Source organism: Crinia signifera, chromosome 6 (assembly GCF_055691185.1).
Source record: "Crinia signifera chromosome 6, ASM5569118v1, whole genome shotgun sequence".
In the NCBI taxonomy this organism is placed as follows: Eukaryota; Metazoa; Chordata; class Amphibia; order Anura; family Myobatrachidae; genus Crinia; species Crinia signifera.
The window spans coordinates 186,984,557-187,004,442 of record NC_139222.1 but is presented as its reverse complement, the minus strand read 5'-3'; the positions used below and the strand labels follow the sequence as shown (position 1 = coordinate 187,004,442).

Genomic DNA, 19,886 nt, shown 5'->3' with positions numbered 1-19,886 from the left:
GAGGTACCGGCTGCACGGGGGTAGGTCGACACGGGGGGGGCATCAACACGCGTGGGGGGGGTGTCAACACGCGCGCGCGGGGGGGGCGCGGGGCGGCTCCAGTGCTGTGAATATTTAATGAGCGCTCATTAAATATTCACTGCGCTGAATTTAGGACCCAGCTCATTGGCTGGGTCCTAAATACCGTTTCAGACCCGATTTTGAGCCTAAAATACCGGTTCTGAAACGGGTAGGACCCTGCATTTTAACCGGTTAGAAAAAACGGTATTTTCTAACCGGTTAAGTGGTCCTGCACCTTTCAGACCGCACAGATTACCGTTTTAAAACGGTAAAAAAACGGCAATATACCGTTTACAAAGTGCGGTCTGAAAGGGGCATAAGAGACTGTATGTGCATAACACATGCGTCCAGAGAGTTTGAAAATGGATAAAATCCTAGGGATATGTGCAGTGTTTGAGAATTGTGGAGGATTTGCAGTATGATTGGAGTTTTATGAACCAATGCACATCAATGGCACACCTACTGTATGTTTAGTGAATACTGTATTTGACCACCCAAACCATACAGATCACTTTCAAACCACAGTTAAACCTTAATAAATTTACTCATAGGTTCGTAGTTTTAAAAACCATTCTCATTCTTTTACAGTATTATTAAGAGACCATAAAACTATTTATAATCAGAATATATTAAACATTACAGTACATTCTTTTTTTTAACTTAATGTGCTAATTACAGGCAGATAGTTATTTTATCATAAATCGTTATTTGTAAATTATACATTTGTACAATATTCCTGCTAAGGCTTACTCACAATTCATCAAGACAAATGGATTAAAAAGCACAATTCTTCCCAAAAAAAGCATATAAAGCATAGTTTACACAGGAATAGATAACACTGGTCTAAAAAAAACAATCTATTGTATATGAATTCAGATTTTTTTTACCATAAGGCAGGGGTTTTTTTTTTGTGGCATATATTTCAAGTTTTATTAGGTTAGTAATTACAGAAGTCTAAATGATAAATATAAACCTCATTCTGACTGACTTAAACAATTGTAAATGATGATTTTTGGCATATTTTGCCTTTGGAATGTTTTCCTCATGGACCAGCAGTAGTCAGTCAGCGTACTGGAACTTAATTTGCGTTGCTACCTTTTTTTTCATCCTAGATATCTGCTGATGGAAATTTTCACTATACTCATCACTGACAGACCCAAAGCTTTAGTATAGTTAACTGTATATTTTTTTTAGATGTAATTCCTCTAATGCTGGTTGAGTAAAAATAACAGATGAATGGTCCTTTGGTTTGGTTTCCTTGAAATCATAGGAACTGCAATTGGCATATGATGTGAACCATTTTAGCAGGTAGTGAGAAGCCTAACACATGATTCATAGCTTATATGTGGGGACCAGTTCTTAGCCACATCATCAACTTTACACAAGAAGTAAAGTTCATAACTCTTTTTTACAATTGGTGTGAAATTTCACCTCTGAGATATGTATGACTCTCTTTGTAAGTCTACGAGAGTCCATAAAGAACACAAAAATCTGAAAAAAAAGGAAAAGTAACACGCTATGAGTGATGGAAAAATTCTAATCACATAATTGGATTCCGAATAAAAAAAACTACACTAGAGTCATTATCCCACTTTCTTGTGGCAAAAAAAACTGAAACATGTTAACTGGTGAGATTAAATTGCAATTTAATCCAACATTATTTTTTGGGATATAACAATCCTGTAGTTAAAAAATTAAAAAATAAAAACTGTCAAAAATAAACAACCTATTATTTTGAAGATACAATTAGCGATATGGTGAAAGAACAAAATAATATGTTAGCAATTTGTCCAAGATGCAGAACATTTAAGTGGAAAACCTCTTGGATTTACCATACTAAATTTGATAGCTTTTATTCTAAAACAATACACATAATTTATAATTTTCAATTTAATAATTTGAAATGATGAATTCTATTTATACTTGTAACTTATTTTTACACATTGTAAAATATCAAACTTTTCTGAGATATCTGTCCAATCTGAGAACCAAAATATGGTAATGTATGGGAGCATATGACAGTCAAGCATTCGCTCCCAAATGCTGGAATATGGATAAAAACGATTGTTCGTATAAATATGTTAAGTAAAATGGGTTTAACCAATTTGTCTGACTGCGTATTTGATTTGCAGTGTTTAGGAGAAAATGTGCGATTTTTATATGCTCCCATACATTACCAGATTTTTGTTCTCACCAGAAAGATTAAATAGATAAATCTGAAGGTGTGTACCCAGGTTAAAAATAATTTTGGATAACATTGGCATAAAGCAGAAAAGCTTTGTATGCAAAACCTAGATACAGTCCAGAGAAAGTCAGGGCAACATTTAGACACGGCTATAAATCTGGAAGAAACTGATTTTTGAGCTTGCAACCGAGTTATGTAATAATCAGTCCTCCTCACCTCAATAAATGCAAAAATGTAACACAATTGAACATTAAACAAATGCTCCATTTAACATTTCCAAAGATATTTTTGGACGTTCTAAAAATTTGTCTTGAGTATTAAATATTTATTTACAAATACAGTGTGTTGTAAAGGGGAAAAAAGGTACTGTAGCAAATAATCAAATATTTCTCTTTTTGAGAATCCATTTCTGATTATATACCGTAGCTAACAGACACATCTGAAAATGTTACCAGTTTTTGTCATCTATTTACTTATGAAGCCACTTGTCCATCAGCATTAGTTGCTGGAGTCCCAGAGAATTTTATGTAGGAATATTGTCCTTAGTTTTTCCTTATAAGTATGCTAACACTGTGGGAACGTCCTTTTTTTACATGATCATTTCTCCTCATAACACAAACAAGATCAGAAAATGTCAGTCTTGTGTAGCCAAATGGTCGTGTTTTCCAAAAGCCAAGATGGTAAAGCATAATTAAAAGGTAAGCCCATCTATTCTCATTCCCTGCCAATTGGCATAATTTAAGAAGAGCTCTTTGTACCATAGAGAAGCTTAATCTCCAGTTCCAGAAACTGATATACAAAGCAGACCAGAGGAATCTTCAAATTGTCAGTCAATTCATCTGTATGTTTCCTCTCCCTCTAGAGCTGAGCACCGCTGAAAGTAGCGACTGGTAAACACAAGAGAGAACAGAACTGGTCCTGTGAAGTCTGTGACCAATAGGGCCTGTACATTTTGCAGAAGTCTTTAATGTCTGGCTTGTAGCATGGTGAAACCTCACACCTATTTGCAACAAGGGATTGAATAAAGAAAATTAGTGTATGAATAAGTAAAATAATTTAATATGGTTTTACTCAAAATCAAATGTGGCGATTTATGTTTTTGCTGGTGGGTGCTGAAACCAAAAATATAGGGGAGTGACTTCATAGGAAAGGGGCGTGGCAACAAAATAATACTGATTTATATTATGCAGAACAGTCTCCAATATTCAAATTATGACACAGTGCAGGTACAAAAATCCCCCCCCCCCCACAGTTCAAAATACATAAATGCCCATACAGTGCCAAATACATAAATGCCCCCACAGTGCCAAATACATAAATGCCCCCACAGTGCAGGTACATAAATGCCCACACAGTACCTGTGCCAGCAACGAGGGAGGGGGAGTGCAGTGGGAGATGGGTGAGTGGGCCGCTGCTGAGCGGGTGGGTGCTCATAAATTTCTTTGGGTGCTCGGGCCCTCAAGCACCCACAGAATCGGCACCTATGCTCAAAATGCTTTTTTCAAGCCTAATTTCAATTAAGAATTGATGGAGGCACGGGTATTTTCATATTTCTTTTCAGTTCGGCATTGGGGTCGGCAGAAGCGGATTTAGAACTCATGGGGCTCAAGGCAAGATACTGGTTTAGGGCCTTCCTCCAGCAATCCATATCACTATATTTTTGCTGCTGATTACAGGCGGCATCGATAGAGTACCTTGGCGTGTGCATAGTCTACCGATAAAATGCCATCGATGGGAAAAGTGCAACTGACCATTGATGGTATGCAATGGATGACCATCGATGTTTTTACACATTGATGGTCAACCAGGGATGAAGACATCGATGGTGGGAAACCATCTGGTTCTCCCCCATCGATGTCAAAACTATTCGACATTGGCCATAAACCATCGCTGGGACTGTCATGGCGGACCCACAGAGAGCATATCCCCACTATCCACATCATACCCCCACTATCCACGTCATACCCCCACTTTCCACGTGGGCGTGCACTTAATTTTATAAAGTGTGCCGAGGGGACGCGGATACGTCCGCGAGGGTGTACGTGGCCCCTCGCGGGGCTCGCTACGCTTCGGGCTTGGTGGCTCGCTGCGCTCACCACACTTTATAGAATTGAGCCCACGTGGATAGTGGAGGTACTGTATGACGTGGATTGTGGGGATATGAAACATTATGCATTAACGTAGCTACAAATACGTAACTACGTAGGATACATCCGTGAGGGGATACGCGTCCCCTCGCGGGGCGCGCTGCGCTCGCCACACTTTATAAAATGAACTCCACGCCCACGTGGATAGTGGAGATATGACGTAGATAGTGGGGATATGAAACATTGGGGCAGATGTATTAAGCCTTAACAAGAGATAAATGCAAGTGTGATAAGGAGAGATAAACATCCAGCCAATACGCTCCTTACTGACTTTTTCAAACACCGCCTGTAACATGTCAGTTAAGAGGTGATTGGCTGGACGTTTATCTCTCATTATAAGCCTTGCATTTATCTCTTGTTAAGGCTTAATACATCTGCCCCATTGTGCATTAACGTAGCTCCAAATACATAACTTACGTAGTTTGCGTAAGTTATGTATTTTACGTAACTAGCATAGTGGTGTATTGGTATTCTCAATACACCACTACGCAAACTACGTAACGGGCGCCCCAACTAACATAGAAGTACCATGGTCGTTGAGAAATATATTGCTGATGCCCTGTACACACGCTTCGATTCAGGGTAATTTTCGATTTTGCTTATAGCAGAAAAATCGGTTCGAAATAGAACAGAAAATAACGTAGTCAATTATTTTAGCTAGTTAAAGTGATAATTATGTTGTTGTATACTACAACATACTTGAATAGCTTGTAGGTGCTTTTTTAATTCATTATTTGCAACAACTGTTACCATGGAAACCAGCTTTGGCCAGCACTGATTGTTTCCATGGACACTTTCAGATAAACTGTTGTCTGACCAACAGACGTTTAGTCTGACCAGCTCAAACCAGCAGATAGGGCCTGATTCTGGTTCTCTTGCAAAAATCAAATTCTCTAACGGACAAAACCTTGTGCACTGCAGGTGTGGGCTGATGTAACATGTGCAGAGAGTTACATTTCTGTGTTATTTTGTTTCTGTACAGAGTAAATACTGGCTGCTTTATTTTTACACTGCAATATAGATATCCTGTGGCGGCTCGTACTTTCTTGGGGGATGCCTCTGGCCGCAGCGGGGGTACCGCGATTCAGGAACCCCCTTCCCCTATTGCTGCAGCCGCTGCCTCTTCACCCAGGTCCCCGGTGCCTGTGCTTTGATGACAGGCACCAGGACTGGCGCATGCGCAGTACAAACATTGGTACTTGTGTAGTTTCACGGCGGCAGTTACACAGTCAGCGTAGCGTCCCTGTCTGAATCAGTGTAGTTCCAGCGGCCAGCGTAGTCAGCCAGAAGTAGCATAGTCAGTCAGAAGTAGCATAGCATAGTGTTCCAGCGGCCAGCGTAGTTAGCGCAGCCAGTCAGAAGTAGCGTAGTGTTCCCGCGGCCGCTTAAGTGTCCCTGTCAGATCCAGCGCAGTCAGTCAGAAGTACTGATTGTACTGTAATGTGTTAAGTTGCTTTAATTCTGGTACTTGTGAGTTATCCGGGCTGCCGATTTTTTCATCGCGCCCGAAATCGTGGGCATCGCGTCGGTCGTGGCCGTTATAAGGAGCCGCGACGCGATGCCCGCGATTTCCCATAGACAGTAATGTTAAAAGACACGATGGACCCCATTTCCGACCCGATTTCCCATAGACAGTAATGTTAAAAGACGCGATGGACCCGATTTCCCATAGACAACAATGTTAAACTAAAATGACAATGTGAAATTGGGCAATATGGGCATTTCACATTGGATATGTTTTAAAAAAAAATGTTTCATGGCCCCCCACCACCGTTAACGCCACCCCGCTATTGACGCCAACCCGAAGCGTGGCGAGCGGCGGCGGTACGCATCCTCCGACCTTTTCATACCCCTACTATCCACTAGGGCGTGGAGTGAGAATAGAATAGTGTGGCGAGCGCAGCGAGCCACCGAGCCCGAAGCGTGGCGAGCGGACACGAACACCTGTGAAGCCCGCAAGGGCACGCGGATACCTGTGAAGGTATCCGCGTCCCCTCGTGGGGCTCGCTGCGCTCGCCACGCTTCGGGCTCGGTGGCTCGCTGCGCTCGCCACACTATTCTATTCTCACTCCACGCCCTAGTGGATAGTAGGGGTATGAAAAGGTCGGAGGACGCGTACCGCCGCCCCTCGCGGGCTCGCTGCGCTCGCCACGCTTCGGGTTGGCGTCAATAGCGGGGTGGCGTTAACGGTGGTGGGGGGCCATGAAACATTTTTTTTTAAAACATATCCAATGAGAAATGGCCATATTGCCCAATTTCACATTGTCATTTTATTTTAACATTGCTGTCTATGGGAAATCGGGTCCATCGCGTCTTTTAACATTACTGTCTATGGGAAATCGGGTCCATCGCGTCTTTTAACATTACTGTCTATGGGAAATCGCGGGCATCGCGTCGCGGTCCCTTATAACGGCCACGACCGACGCGATGCCCCCGATTTGGGGCTAAATCGCGGGCATCGCGTCGGTCGGGTGTCCTTAAGTTAACTAAACTTAAGGACAAAATCGGCAGCCCGGATAACTCACAAGTACCTTAATTCTTCTTATTATTATTATTATTAATAACTAAAACTCAGATGTATGATATGGCAGGTGTGAATGTGTTCCTGAAACACCCCCACTATCCACGGCACCCCGAAGCGTGGCAAGCGCAGCGACCCCCTCGGAGGAACGCGTTACGCGTATTCCCGACCTTTTCATACCCCCACTATCCACGTCGGCGTGGAGTTGATTTTACAAAGTGCGGCGAGCGCAATGAGCCTCGCTCGCCACGCTGGGTGTTTAAAAAGCTGTGGATAGTGGGGGTTTTCAAATGGAGGCATTTGCCAGTATGTAACATGGAGCACTGGCAAATGCCTCCTTCATTGTGAATGATACGCACTTGCGTCCGCACCCCCTCTTTGGACAGGAGATGCATGCGCTACAGAACCCCTAACCCTGTCGGCAGGGTTGCCGTACCCTGCCGAAATAGCTACTCAGACGCAGGAGCTCCCGCGTCTCAAACAGATGGAACGCCTCTCCATTGGCGCCAACATGATCCCCTCTCCGCCAAAGAGAGGGGATCATGCTGGCACCGGCAGTGTGAGAGAGGCACTGACTAGGCTTGCCAGAGACGCTGGGGACAGAGCTGCAGTTCCCAGCAACAGTACGGTAGTTACTTGTGTAGTTTGGCGGCGGCAGCCTATGCTGATAACGTAGCTTGGGCTGCCGCCGTGAAACTACACAAGTAAGGCAGCCATTGGGATACGCTCTTAGCGTAGCTTCAAACGTAGCGTAAGCTGCCACCGTGACAAAACATAATTACCCAAACATCTGTACTACGCATGCGGCCAGCTTCTATGGGCTGCTTCAGCATAGAAGGAATCTTGGTCCCGGCGCCTGTACAATACAAATGACAGGCGCCTGTACAATACAAATGACAGGCACCGGGACCAGCAAGTGCGCAGTACCGATATAGGTACTGCGCATGCGCAATTGCTGTTTTTGCACAGCAGCCTGCAGAATGGCGTTCCGGGAGGGAGGGAACACCTCCCAATGGGACTGCCTTTGTGACTGGCAGGTCGGACTTCCAATAGGAAGTCACTGCTAGTCACCTGGGGGGGGGGGCTGCAGCCCATAGGTAAAAACCGTCACTGTAGATATCCATACAAACCCCACCCAAATATAACTTTCTCTGCACATGTTACATCTGCCCCAACTGCAGTGCCCCCGGTTTTGTCCATTAGAGAGAGAATTTGCAAGTGAACCGCCGGAGCCGCTGCCTCTAACCACGCAGATATGTCGGGTCCCTGCCTGTCCCGGCTCCGGCTGCAGTGCTAATATAATAAGTGACACTCGGAAAAGTCACTAGGTCGACCCTATTTAGGTCGGCATGCATTGGGTTGACCACTGAAGGTTGACAGGGCTTAGGTCGACACCTGAAATAGTTGATCTGGCTAAGGTCAACAGGGTTGGAAGGTCAGCACAAACATAGGTCGACAGTGGTAAGGTGGACAGTCAAAAGGTCGTCAGGAGTTTTTCACATTGTTTTTAAACGATGTGTCGGCGTAGTATTTCATACCCTACCATCCACTATGGCGTGGTGGGAGAGTAAAATATTGTGCCAAGCGAAGCGGGCCATGCATGGGGACGCGGTACACATGGCGGTGTCCATGTTGACTATGTGGACATTCGGGACAAAAAACACGTGAAAAAGTAATGTCGACATTCCTATTGTCGACCTAATGCTTGTGTCAACCTTAGCAATGTCAACCTATTTCAGTTGTCAACCTAAACCCTGTCTATTTCAGTAGTCGACCCAATACATGTTGACCTAAATAGGGTCAACCTAATGACCCATACCCATTTGAAGAAGATTCCTACTTCTAAAACTGGGAGTAATTCCTGTATGTTGCAGCAGCCATATACTGTAAATGATTTTAATTATGCAAATTAATTTTTCAGGCACAGCTATCCTTTGAATAAGCCTTTCTGAATTAGTAAAATTTAGTCATTTTATGTTACATATTTATGGATTCCGTCAAACTCTATACCAGGGGTAGCCAACTCCAGTCCTCGTGAGCTACCAGCAGTTAATGTTTTCCGGATCTCCTCACAGATCACAAGTGAAATAATTAGCTCCACCTGTGGATCTTTAAAATGTGTCAGTCAGTAATAAGTGCACCAGTGCAGCAGCTAGGTTGTCTGGAAAATGTGACCTGTTGGTAGCTCCCGAGGACTGGAGTTGGCTACCACTGCTCTATACCATGCAATTTCTACAATACTTAATGGACCATATTCTGGTTCACACGCAGCACTGCGAAGTTTGCAGCATTGTGTGCGATTTTAAGCCTGCCCGCCGCTAGCATTGTCACCCGCTCCCCTTCACACTGCGAATTTACCTGCACGGCTGTGAATGAATGTTTTGCATAAACATCCATTCGCAGCCTAGGGGGAGAGAACCACATCAATCGATTGACACCAACCATCGAATGATGGGGAATGTGCACGCAAACCTAAGACACTCTAATGTGTCTTAGCTTTGCGTGCACCCTGTGTGAGGACAGAGCGGGCATCTGCTATCCGGTGATGTCAGCTACCCGCCCCCGGCAGCCGCATCACTGCCTCATTTCCATGGGAACACCCAGCATTTTCATGGGAACCCCCATGAAACGCTGGGTATTCCCATGGGCGCGTCTATCCGCCTCCACCCTCCGCTCGCACTGCTGGGTGCAAACGGCACAGCGAACTTGCCCTTTCGCACCCAGTGCATGCACATGCGCATTAGTCAAGCATTGTTCCCACGCAGGGGAGCATACCAAAACCAGGCCCTTTGTTTCTTCTATAAAATACGTAGATACAATAACATAACCTCTGATTTGTTTAAATGGGACTCACTTTATAACCCTTTGAAGGATTTTGCGCTCATCTTGGTCCAAGCATAAGGGAAAAGTTCCACCGTTTTGTGCTATTATCTGTGCTTTGTCCACTTTTATTTGGGAGATGCTGATCTGCTGAAACGAATGGTGGCAATTTGGTCAAATCTTAAATATGTTGTTGTATATACAAATCATACATGCTCTGCACTCACCGAATTACATTCCAAACTGAAATTCATTCAAATAGGGAATGTTAGTTCCAAAGAATTACAATAAATTGTTTCGCCACCTGATCAAAAACCCGGGAATTGGCCAGGCGGCAATGGGAAAATGGTATAAGTGATAAAGGAAGAGACAGATGGGAAGCTCTTGGCACTAGCTGTATGTAGTGGAGAGTAATACATGACTCCACTGGGAGGACCAGATATTAGTAAATTTGTACGGGCATTCATGTAGAGTAATATATTTTAGCTGGAAAACATGCCAAATTGAATTCTGATGATAAAAGAAAGAGGGGAGGGGGCGTTTACTACTGATTACCAGGACGCTGCTATGGCACAGTTAGCTGCATTGAGGATGTGCCGAAACAGTGCTTGATAGTTTTTTTCACAATAGGGAGTGGGTCGTGGTAGTAGAGAGTATGGTAGTAATATAATGTGGGAGTGAAATATTCACATATACAAATGATGTACCATATCCCAGAAGCCCATAGTTTTAGGTCACTGCCACCAAATGTGAGCAAAGGTGCCCTCCTCACTACAGTCTCTCCAACACCAATCCAATGCCTGGGGAATTTAGCACAAAGACGGAAAGGTAAAAAAGATACCAGTGATACAGGTGTTTAAAAGCATTTTCCTGAATCCTAATGCAGATATAAGATTTTGCAGCCAGTCCCCAAATTTAAACCCACACAGGTGGGGTATTCTATTGGTGGTATCCCAAATGGAAAGCATGTAGTTCACTTTTAGAACCAATGAGGCTGTTAAAGCCTATGTTTGTGTGCAAGCCAAGGGAGAAACGACAATTGTTTTTGCAGATAAATCATTCCCAGGGTATGCACATCGTTTTGAGTGGGACTGTTTCACTTTGGATGTTTGATCACACAACAGTTAGCTGGATCTCCAAGTGCGGTGAAATAGGTAGATAGAGGAGGTTTACATTTGGCATGTTTGTACTGAGCATGTAGATAGATTTTCAAGCCATTTTGAGGTAAGCGTATGGAATTTTTGATGGCTATTTGGCACCCGGGATAGTACTGTTGCATATCCGTAGTGATAGTGGTTACACTGCTCTCACAAACGGATTTAAAGGGACTCTAAAAACATGTGGGAGTCTGCTGCTATTTTGCAAGCATAGAACGAGTCCTTAGATGCGTCCGCTGTGTGGTCAGCTCTGAACTGGACCCTGTACTTAAATTGTAATGGTATTTGAAGGATGTAAAAAGTAATGGAACCTTGTAGGATGCAGAGTGAATTATACCTGGTTGAAGCTCTTCTTTGTCTTGGAATTCTGCCTTTTTACAACCTCCCGTACAGTTAGATTTAGGCACTCCATTTTGGAATCTGAATGACACATGTAGATAAAACATAATATATAAACTAAACATCATATTTGCACGGAAAACAGTGTTTAGTTTTGCGCTGTTAGTTCAAATTTAAACTATCATAGAAAATTGCATTGCTAACGTTCTAGATTTACCTCTATGCAGCTGTAAATGCCATCTGTAATGTTTGAATGACGCCCACTAGGGTTCCTACAGCTGCTTAAATAATTTCATTGATATTCACAGAACTATTTTTTTATCTGGATTTTGCAGTGGTCTGTTTACAGTACATAAAAATGGAAATCTGGATTTATATTGACACAACTGACAACATGAAATCCACTCATCTCTTACACAGGTAGAGTTAAACATATATAATGTGACTGCAGGGTTATGGATACTAACTAAATTGTTTCCTTTCACATTTATATTAGTTTGTGGAAAGGATTTGATGTGTTACTGATTTTTTTTGATTCTTTTGAATCGCTGCCAAAAAAATCCTACCAAATCTCAGTCCAATCTAGGAGAGTTATTCAGACCAGACAGTGAAATCCCACCCTGTGCACGACTGCAAACTGATGAGTAAGGTTTGAGAATGCTTGTGAAAATATCGCAGCCCTGTAATTAGCAGCAAATACATATTCAAGCCGCTCACCATAAAATAATTTGGTACTTATGTATTATCTGGGCTCCCATGTTAAATGCACCCCATTTTTTCATACCCCTACTATCCAACTACGCATGGAGTTGATTTTATATAGTGTGGCGAGCGCAGCGAGCCACCGTGCCCGAAGCGTGGCGAGCGCAGCGAGCCCCGCGAGGGGATGCGGTCTCATAAGAAAAATGGAAGCCCAGATATTACATAAGTACCAATAAGGTACTTATATTTTACCAGTTTGGTCTTACTTGGCCAGTGCGATAGAAACAGGCTGTCCAGATTGACACGCCTTACCTACAAACTCCGGGACAAGCCTGCGTTTTCCCTGACACTCCCAGAAAATGGGCAGTTACCACCCACAATGCCGGCCTTGTGTCAGTCAACTGGTGTATAGCCAGCGATAAAAGAAAGTAGAAGGATCTTATCTCAGGGAGGCCTTGTGCATGCGTACTACAAGCCGTACACACCTGCAGTCTAGCGATTATCACCCGGCCTACAATTTTGCAACCATGCGATCAGGTCTGAATAACCCCCTATATCAAATCTGTGGCATTTTTTTAAAATGTGTTGGGAATTAGTGTCTTACCAAGTTCTTCATATGACTTGCATGCTTTCCTCAGGCTGACGGATGTGCACACCTTTTCTCCATTACTCCACCGACTCCGGCCACTAGCACTGGACTGCAAAAACAAAAAGTATATTACATTTTTATGACATGTTCTGCAGTGGCAGGACTTGTAGGTTTTGGGCCCAGGTAATATAATAATATAATTTGGGCTCCCCTCCTCCACCCCAACCTAAGTTTACAATATGCAACACGGCAGTGGGTGATGACAGGAAGAGGGTGACAGGGGGAGGCAGGGGATGACAGGGAAAACTAGTGAGTGACAGGCAGCAGTCCTTAGTCCTCAGGGGCCCCAGTGCACTGCACCTGCTGCACCAATGGTAGTTCCGCCTCTGATATTCTGGTTATTCCATATGATCTTACAGAGAACCATACAGTACTGTTCAATTAGTTGACATTGTTGCAGCATTTGCATCATTCTGTATTCGGCTTTTTAAATGATAGGATGGTTTTGAAACTTAGAATACAGATTTACAAAATAGCTTGTAACCATATAGGTCCCATGTCAAAGCTGACCTTAAGGTATAAAGTTATTCTGCACATTAGTGTTGCCTGGAATGCTCTGCAAATTGCACTGTAAAGGTACCAATACATACCGTTTTATCTGATGATTTAATCATATTAATTTATCATTTACAACTCTAGGTTATTGTGTGGACATCAAAGATCTGTACAGATTAATCTTTTATAAACAAGTTTACTAAGACCTCTATTATATTTTCTGCATTGCTCACTATACAGTATTACATTTATCAAATTTAGATTGATCCTTGTTAATACATATCATTCCATGAAAAGATAATTTGTGAAAATATATTTAAATTGAAATGCGCTGTGACATACTACACCAGAAGTGTAGATGCTTTTCTTACCTCAAATTACACATTTATACAGTGCATTCAGAAAGTATTCACAACGTTTCAGTTTTTCCACATTTTGTTATGTTACAGCCTTATTTCTTGCCGGTTCCAGTTACGCAACATTGCTCGCATCAGGCCCTTTCTCTCACAGAGTGCAACTAAGCTGATCATCCACTCATTGGTCATCTCACGGCTCGACTACTGCAATGTTCTCCTCACCGGCCTCGCTCAATCCCAACTGGCTCCTCTCCAATCTGTCCTCAATGCTGCAGCCAGGCTTATCTTCCTCTCCTGCCGCTCTAATTCTGCCACTCCCCTTCAACAAAATCTGCACTGGCTTCCATTCCCCTACAGAATCCTCTTCAAACACCTCACACTCACATATAGGGCCATCTCCAATTCCATTGCTCCATATATCTCTAACCTCATCTCCATTCATACACCCTCCCGCCCTCTACGGTCGGCTGACGACTGTCGTCTCTCCTCCACCCTGATCACTGCTTCCCATGCTAGAGTACAGGACTTTGCCTGTGCTGCACCCCTTCAGTGGAACGCACTCCCTCGCTCCATTAGACTCTCCCCGACCTTGCAAAGCTTCAAACGGGCACTGAAAACTCACCTATTCATCAAAGCATACCCTTCCACTACATAAACCAGCTGGTTCTCCGACCCCTTGCCTGTTTACATCCTGCTATCTAACCACCATCCACTCGCTTGCACCCCTTACAATCTGTCTGTCTCCCCTTCCTACTAGATTGTAAACTCCTCTGAGTAGGGCCCTCTTCCCTCCTGTTGTCAAAGCCCACTTCTCTTCACATTTCACTCACAGCTCTCCTATACTCCAACACTCAGTGACCATCTTTGTCCGCATACTCATCTCCATCATTGGCATCAAGCCTCTAGTTGTATGTTGATTGAGTCCTCACTACTTACATTTAAGCTGTAATGTGTATTAATCTGTGGCGCCCTTTATTTGTACTGTATTTTTGTTATTTATTCAATGTTATGCCAAGCTTTGTCTCCCTGTATTGTTCCTTTGCGAAACACTTGTGGCGCCTTATAAATAAAATAATAATAATTCCAATACCCCATAATGACAATGTGAAAACTGTTTTTGTGAGAATTTTGCAAATATATATATATATATATATATATATATATATATATATATATATATATATATAAAATTACATGGTCATAAGTATTCGCAGCCTTTGCTCAATACTTTGTTAATGCACCTTTGGCAGCAATTACAGCTTCAAGTCTTTTTGCATATGATGCAACAAGCTTGGCACGCCTATCTTTGGGCAGATAAACCAATTCCTCTTTGCAGCACCACTCAAGCTCCATCAGGTTGGATGGGAAGTGTTGGTGCACATCCATTTTAGATCTCTCCAGAGATGTTCAATTGGAGTAAATTTATTATTCTATAAATGAAGCTATATGTGTCATCATATCAAAATGTTGATGCCAGAGTATTCATTAAGGCCATTGGGTGTTACTGTGCCCAGTTTATAGAATAATTTAGGTCAGGTCAGCTAGATTGGAGTTCCCCATGGTATGCCTGTCTCAGTAACAGTTGGGTAGGTTAAAAGAAGTTCACACAGTTATGATACAAGTGACACTATCTAACATCTTTCTCCTCGGCTCATAGAGGAGTAACAAACTGTACTGAGTAAATCACCAGCCTTTTTTGTCTTTTAGACATTTTGTATGTACTTTATATATGGATACCTGTCTTTATGTCCACACATTTTTTCACGTTTTTTTCACAGCTTGATCGTTTTGATATATCACTTTTGTTGTTTATACATGTGAAGTGTCTGGGATACAGTGATTATATAGATCGCGGTCCATATGTGTATATTGTTTTTGCTAAATATTCTTTGTTAGTTTTGCAGAATATTTACCTTAGTTTCACATTTGTATAGCAAGATGATGGGTTCACCCACCTGTGCCTGAGGCATATGCCCAGAAAGGCGGAGCAGCAGTACACAGGTGTGTGTAAGCACGCATCACGTGAGAGGGGAGGTTTACCCTCTGGCTCACGTGACATACACCTGAGGGTTATTTAAATGGTTGTGATGTGTTCTTACATTGAGCCTGACGATAATAAGCAAGTATTGAAACGTTGCTTGTCTTCAATAAAGCCTTTTTGGATTACTCAAGTGTCTGGAGTGCTACGTCCACACCCGCCAAAGTCTACATGCTCCCTGACGAGGCACCCGACCAGCAACAGCAACAGGGCAGCTGTGCTCGGCCACACCAAACAAGTATATATTGGATCCTTCCCACTGTGGGCTTAGGATCCTGCCTGCAGCACCCCCGTGTTTTACCTTGCATGGTCAGCGTCTCCATTGTCTTGCACAGCTCTCTTGGAGCAGTCTGGGATTCACCTGCACGTAACAGGTGTCCAGGCACACAACATGGAGAACCCTCCCACAACTGACCAGACCGCCACCGGCTTCACCAGAATGACCCACCCGGCCGGGGACACCTTCAGCTATACAAGAACCGAAGCTGATAACATCTTGTTGCAAAAACTCATAGCCGACCAGATGGAAGCAATTCCCCTTGAACTGATTTACCGGGACTTACTACGTTGCAAAAACGGGGAATAGACTATTACTTTCATGCACTCTCCCTGAGTGAATATTACCGGGCGAATCATATACCCCGCGGTTTACGCATCAAAATGCCCCCACAATCAGCAAGTATGATGCGGAATTCTGTAGAAAGTGGGTGGCAATAGCCAACAAGTGTTCCTTTGATTGGATGTTACTCATCATCGAGTTTTCCACAAAAGAAGTAAATTGTTGCAAAGAGAAAACGGCGGCTTTTGAAACACTGCATAAAGCTAATCTCCTGGCTGACACGTCCACTAAATGGTATGACAAACTAAGTGCAGAAATCCAAATCTACAAGCGAGAACTGATTAAGTTTAAACAAGAAAAGAAAACTAAAGTAGAAAGAGATTATGAACTGCACACGGTCTACCATTGGACCAATCCATACCGTGACAGGGATGGAGGCAAAAAACCGTTGTTTCGTCGTGGCCGCAACAAACCTGAACATCTTCCCAGCTCTACAGAATTCAACACATCAAGCAGTGATAACAGTAGTTCACGCACCAGGAACCGCAAAGCTCCTATCCCTTTAGGGGTGACCACGAGGGCCTGTGTCGACGACACCGGCGAGTCACCAGGAGGGGCGGGAAGAGGAACCGGGAGAGGAAGCAAAAAACCCCCCAAACCGAGCAAACCGTAATTATCAACTTATCACACACACTGTCCAATTCCGAACAATCAATTCTATCCAGGGGACTTTCTTTTATTCCATCTGCCCGACATGACGACCTAACATGGACAATTGAACATCACCGGTTAATGCGCTCTTTGCGACTTAAAGAGTTTTACAACAAACCGAGGACTCCCCCCATCGAGACTTTGAGTACTCCTGTGGTTGCCAGTGATGTTATTCCTACACAGCTACGCAAGATATTGCCCAAATCGGGCTTTGATCCACAGTCACACAATGAGACTATTTTGGCATTTGCCAAGGTCACGGACTTTGAGGTTAAAACCGCGATTAAACAGCATACCTCATATAGGAGCAATGTCACCAAACGAGAACGAGAGGCCTTGCAGTTGCTATCCAGGGACAGGTCGCTGATGTTCCGTCCTGCCGATAAGGGCGGTTCACTGGTTATCATGGACCTCGGCAGCTACAATGCACAGGTCATGACACACTTGAACGATGTTAACACCTACCGTGTATTGGTGGCTGATCCCACCATGGTTTTTTCGAAAGAATTACAGGATGTATTACAGAGGGCGGTGGATGGGGGAATGATCTCTGATACACTGAGAAACGCACTGGTGCCCAGTCACCCGATGGTACCACAATTTTATTGTGTCCCAAAAGTCCACAAATCCCTAGTGGACCCCCCTGGTCGACCCATTGTGGCCGCCAGGGGGTCTCTTATGCAACCTACTTCGATATACATCGATAGCATCGTGCAACCGAGTATCAGAGCTCATCCCCGCTACCTCCTTGACACAACTGATTTATTACAACAATTGTCACTGATTCCTGTTATACCTGAGAAAGTATGCTTGTTTACTATTGATGTCTGTGCCTTATATACGTCGATTCCCTATGCACAGGGACTTACTGCATTAAAAAGATTCTTAACCAACAGTCCCGTGTATCAGGGCCCAGACATCGCATTAATATTGGAGCTTATGTCATTGATCTTGACCAAAAATGTTTTCGTCGATGGGGATAAATTCTACCTGCAATTGATGGGCGTGGCTATGGGGGCGGTGGTTGCCCCCTCATATGCAAATATATACATGTTCGAATTGGAACAGACTATTTTCTTCGATAACCCATAGATTGCAGGTAGAATTATCCATTACAATCGTTACATAGACGATCTCCTCATTGTGTGGCAGGGGCCCCCAGATGATCTTATTGCACTTATAGAGAAGGAGAATGTAGGCAATAATCCCATTAAATTCACCTATGAATATAATGAAACAGAGATCCATTATCTGGATGTCAGCATTAAAATTCAAGAAGGTAAACTGTCCACCAGCCTGTTTTCTAATCCATCTGATCGTAATAATCTATTGGAGTACCACAGCTGTCACCCCAGGAACACTGTACGCAGCCTCCCTTATTCCCAACTCTTAAGGGTTAAACGTATAGTATCTGATCCTATTATAGCAGATTCCCAGATGGAAGATATGATAGCCCAATTTGCACAACGGGGATACCCGATGAGCGAATTGCGAGCCACCAGAGAGTGTTGGCCCTAAACAGGCAGGAATTGTTGACTAAAAAGAAAAGGGAAGAAACACCGGGAACACGGTTGCCTTGGGTAACCACCTACGACAGCCTTAGTCCCGTAACGGTACTTATGTATTATCTGGACTCCCATGTTAAATGCACCCCATTTTTTCATACTCCTACTATCCAACTACGCATGGAGTTAATTTTATATAGTGTGGCGAGCGCAGCGAGCCACCGTGCCCGAAGCGTGGGGAGCGGACGCGGTCTCATAAGAAAAACGGGAGCCCAGATATTACATAAGTACCCCCGTAACTACTGAAAAGGTGCGCAAACATTGGCCATTGGTACAAGCGGATGCTACCATCGGCCTTAAACATACCACTTTTATGCCCAGCTATAAGAGATCTAAGAGCATCAGACACATCTTGGTTAAATCAGATGCCTCTCTTTATGGACCAGAAAGACAGTCCAGCAGAACAGGCTGCATTAGATGCATCTGTACTACCTGTAGTTTTCTTATCCCAGGGTCTAATTTTAATCACCCCCAAACATGGAAACCCATTGCCATCCGACACCTTCTCACTTGCAACACCCCTTACACAGTGTATCAGATCGTCTGTCCTTGCGGTCTCTCCTATATAGGGAAGACGGAGAGACCGTTCAAGGAACGGATGACAGCCCACAGATCATCGATCCGCAAGGCTATAGCTAAAGGGTCTAGTGACCAACCGGTCGCTATACACTTTCTCCAGGCTAAACACAGTCTATCATTGATTAAATATCGAATGATAGACCACATACCCCCGTCTATCCGGGGAGGGAATCGGGGTCTCCTATTACTCAAATGTGAAGCCCGTTGGATAGCTAAACTGGGCACAGTAACACCCAATGGCCTTAATGAATACTCTGGCATCAACATTTTGATATGATGACACATAATTTATAGAATAATTTAGGTCAGGTCAGCTAGATTGGAATTCCCCATGGTATGCCTGTCTCAGTAACAGTTGGGTAGGTTAAAAGAAGTTCACACAGTTATGATACAAGTGACACTATCTAACATCTTTCTCCTCGGCTCATAGAGGAGTAACAAACTGTACTGAGTAAATCACCAGCCTTTTTTGTTTTTTAGACATTTTGTATGTACTTTATATATGGATACCTGTCTTTATGTCCACACATTTTTTCACGTTTTTTTCACAGCTTGATCGTTTTGATATATCACTTTTGTTGTTTATACATGTGAAGTGTCTGGGATACAGTGATTATATAGATCGCGGTCCATATGTGTATATTGTTTTTGCAAAATATTCTTTGTTAGTTTTGCAGAATATTTACCTTAGTTTCACATTTGTATAGCAAGATGATGGGTTCACCCACCTGTGCCTGAGGCATACGCCCAGAAAGGCGGAGCAGCAGTACACAGGTGTGTGTAAGCACGCATCACGTGAGAGGGGAGGTTTACCCTCTGGCTCACGTGACATACACCTGAGGGTTATTTAAATGGTTGTGATCTGTTTTTACATTGAGCCTGACGATAATACGCAAGTATTGAAACGTTGCTTGTCTTCAATAAAGCCTTTTTGGATTACTCAAGTGTCTGGAGTGCTACGTCCACACCCGCCAAAGTCTACATACTCCCTGACGAGGCACCC

General features: G+C 43.5%; 1 protein-coding gene across 2 annotated transcripts in view; it reads right to left on the bottom strand.

Annotated features, from left to right (window-relative positions):
• Window positions 1-559: 559 nt before the first annotated feature.
• The window catches only part of PIK3R5 (phosphoinositide-3-kinase regulatory subunit 5), a 91,334-nt gene continuing 72,007 nt past the window's right edge, over window positions 560-19,886 (bottom strand). Inside the window, exons 16-19 of one of the 2 annotated variants that reach the window (XM_083148400.1) lie at window positions 12,536-12,629; window positions 11,228-11,310; window positions 9,768-9,883; window positions 560-3,245 (exon numbers count right to left, since the gene is read on the bottom strand). In XM_083148400.1, coding sequence (XP_083004526.1) covers window positions 3,104-3,245; window positions 9,768-9,883; window positions 11,228-11,310; window positions 12,536-12,629 — 435 coding nt within the window. In that variant the 3' untranslated portion in view covers window positions 560-3,103. The remainder of the gene's footprint in view (window positions 3,246-9,767; window positions 9,884-11,227; window positions 11,311-12,535; window positions 12,630-19,886) is intronic. The other variant, XM_083148402.1, reaches the window with a different exon arrangement.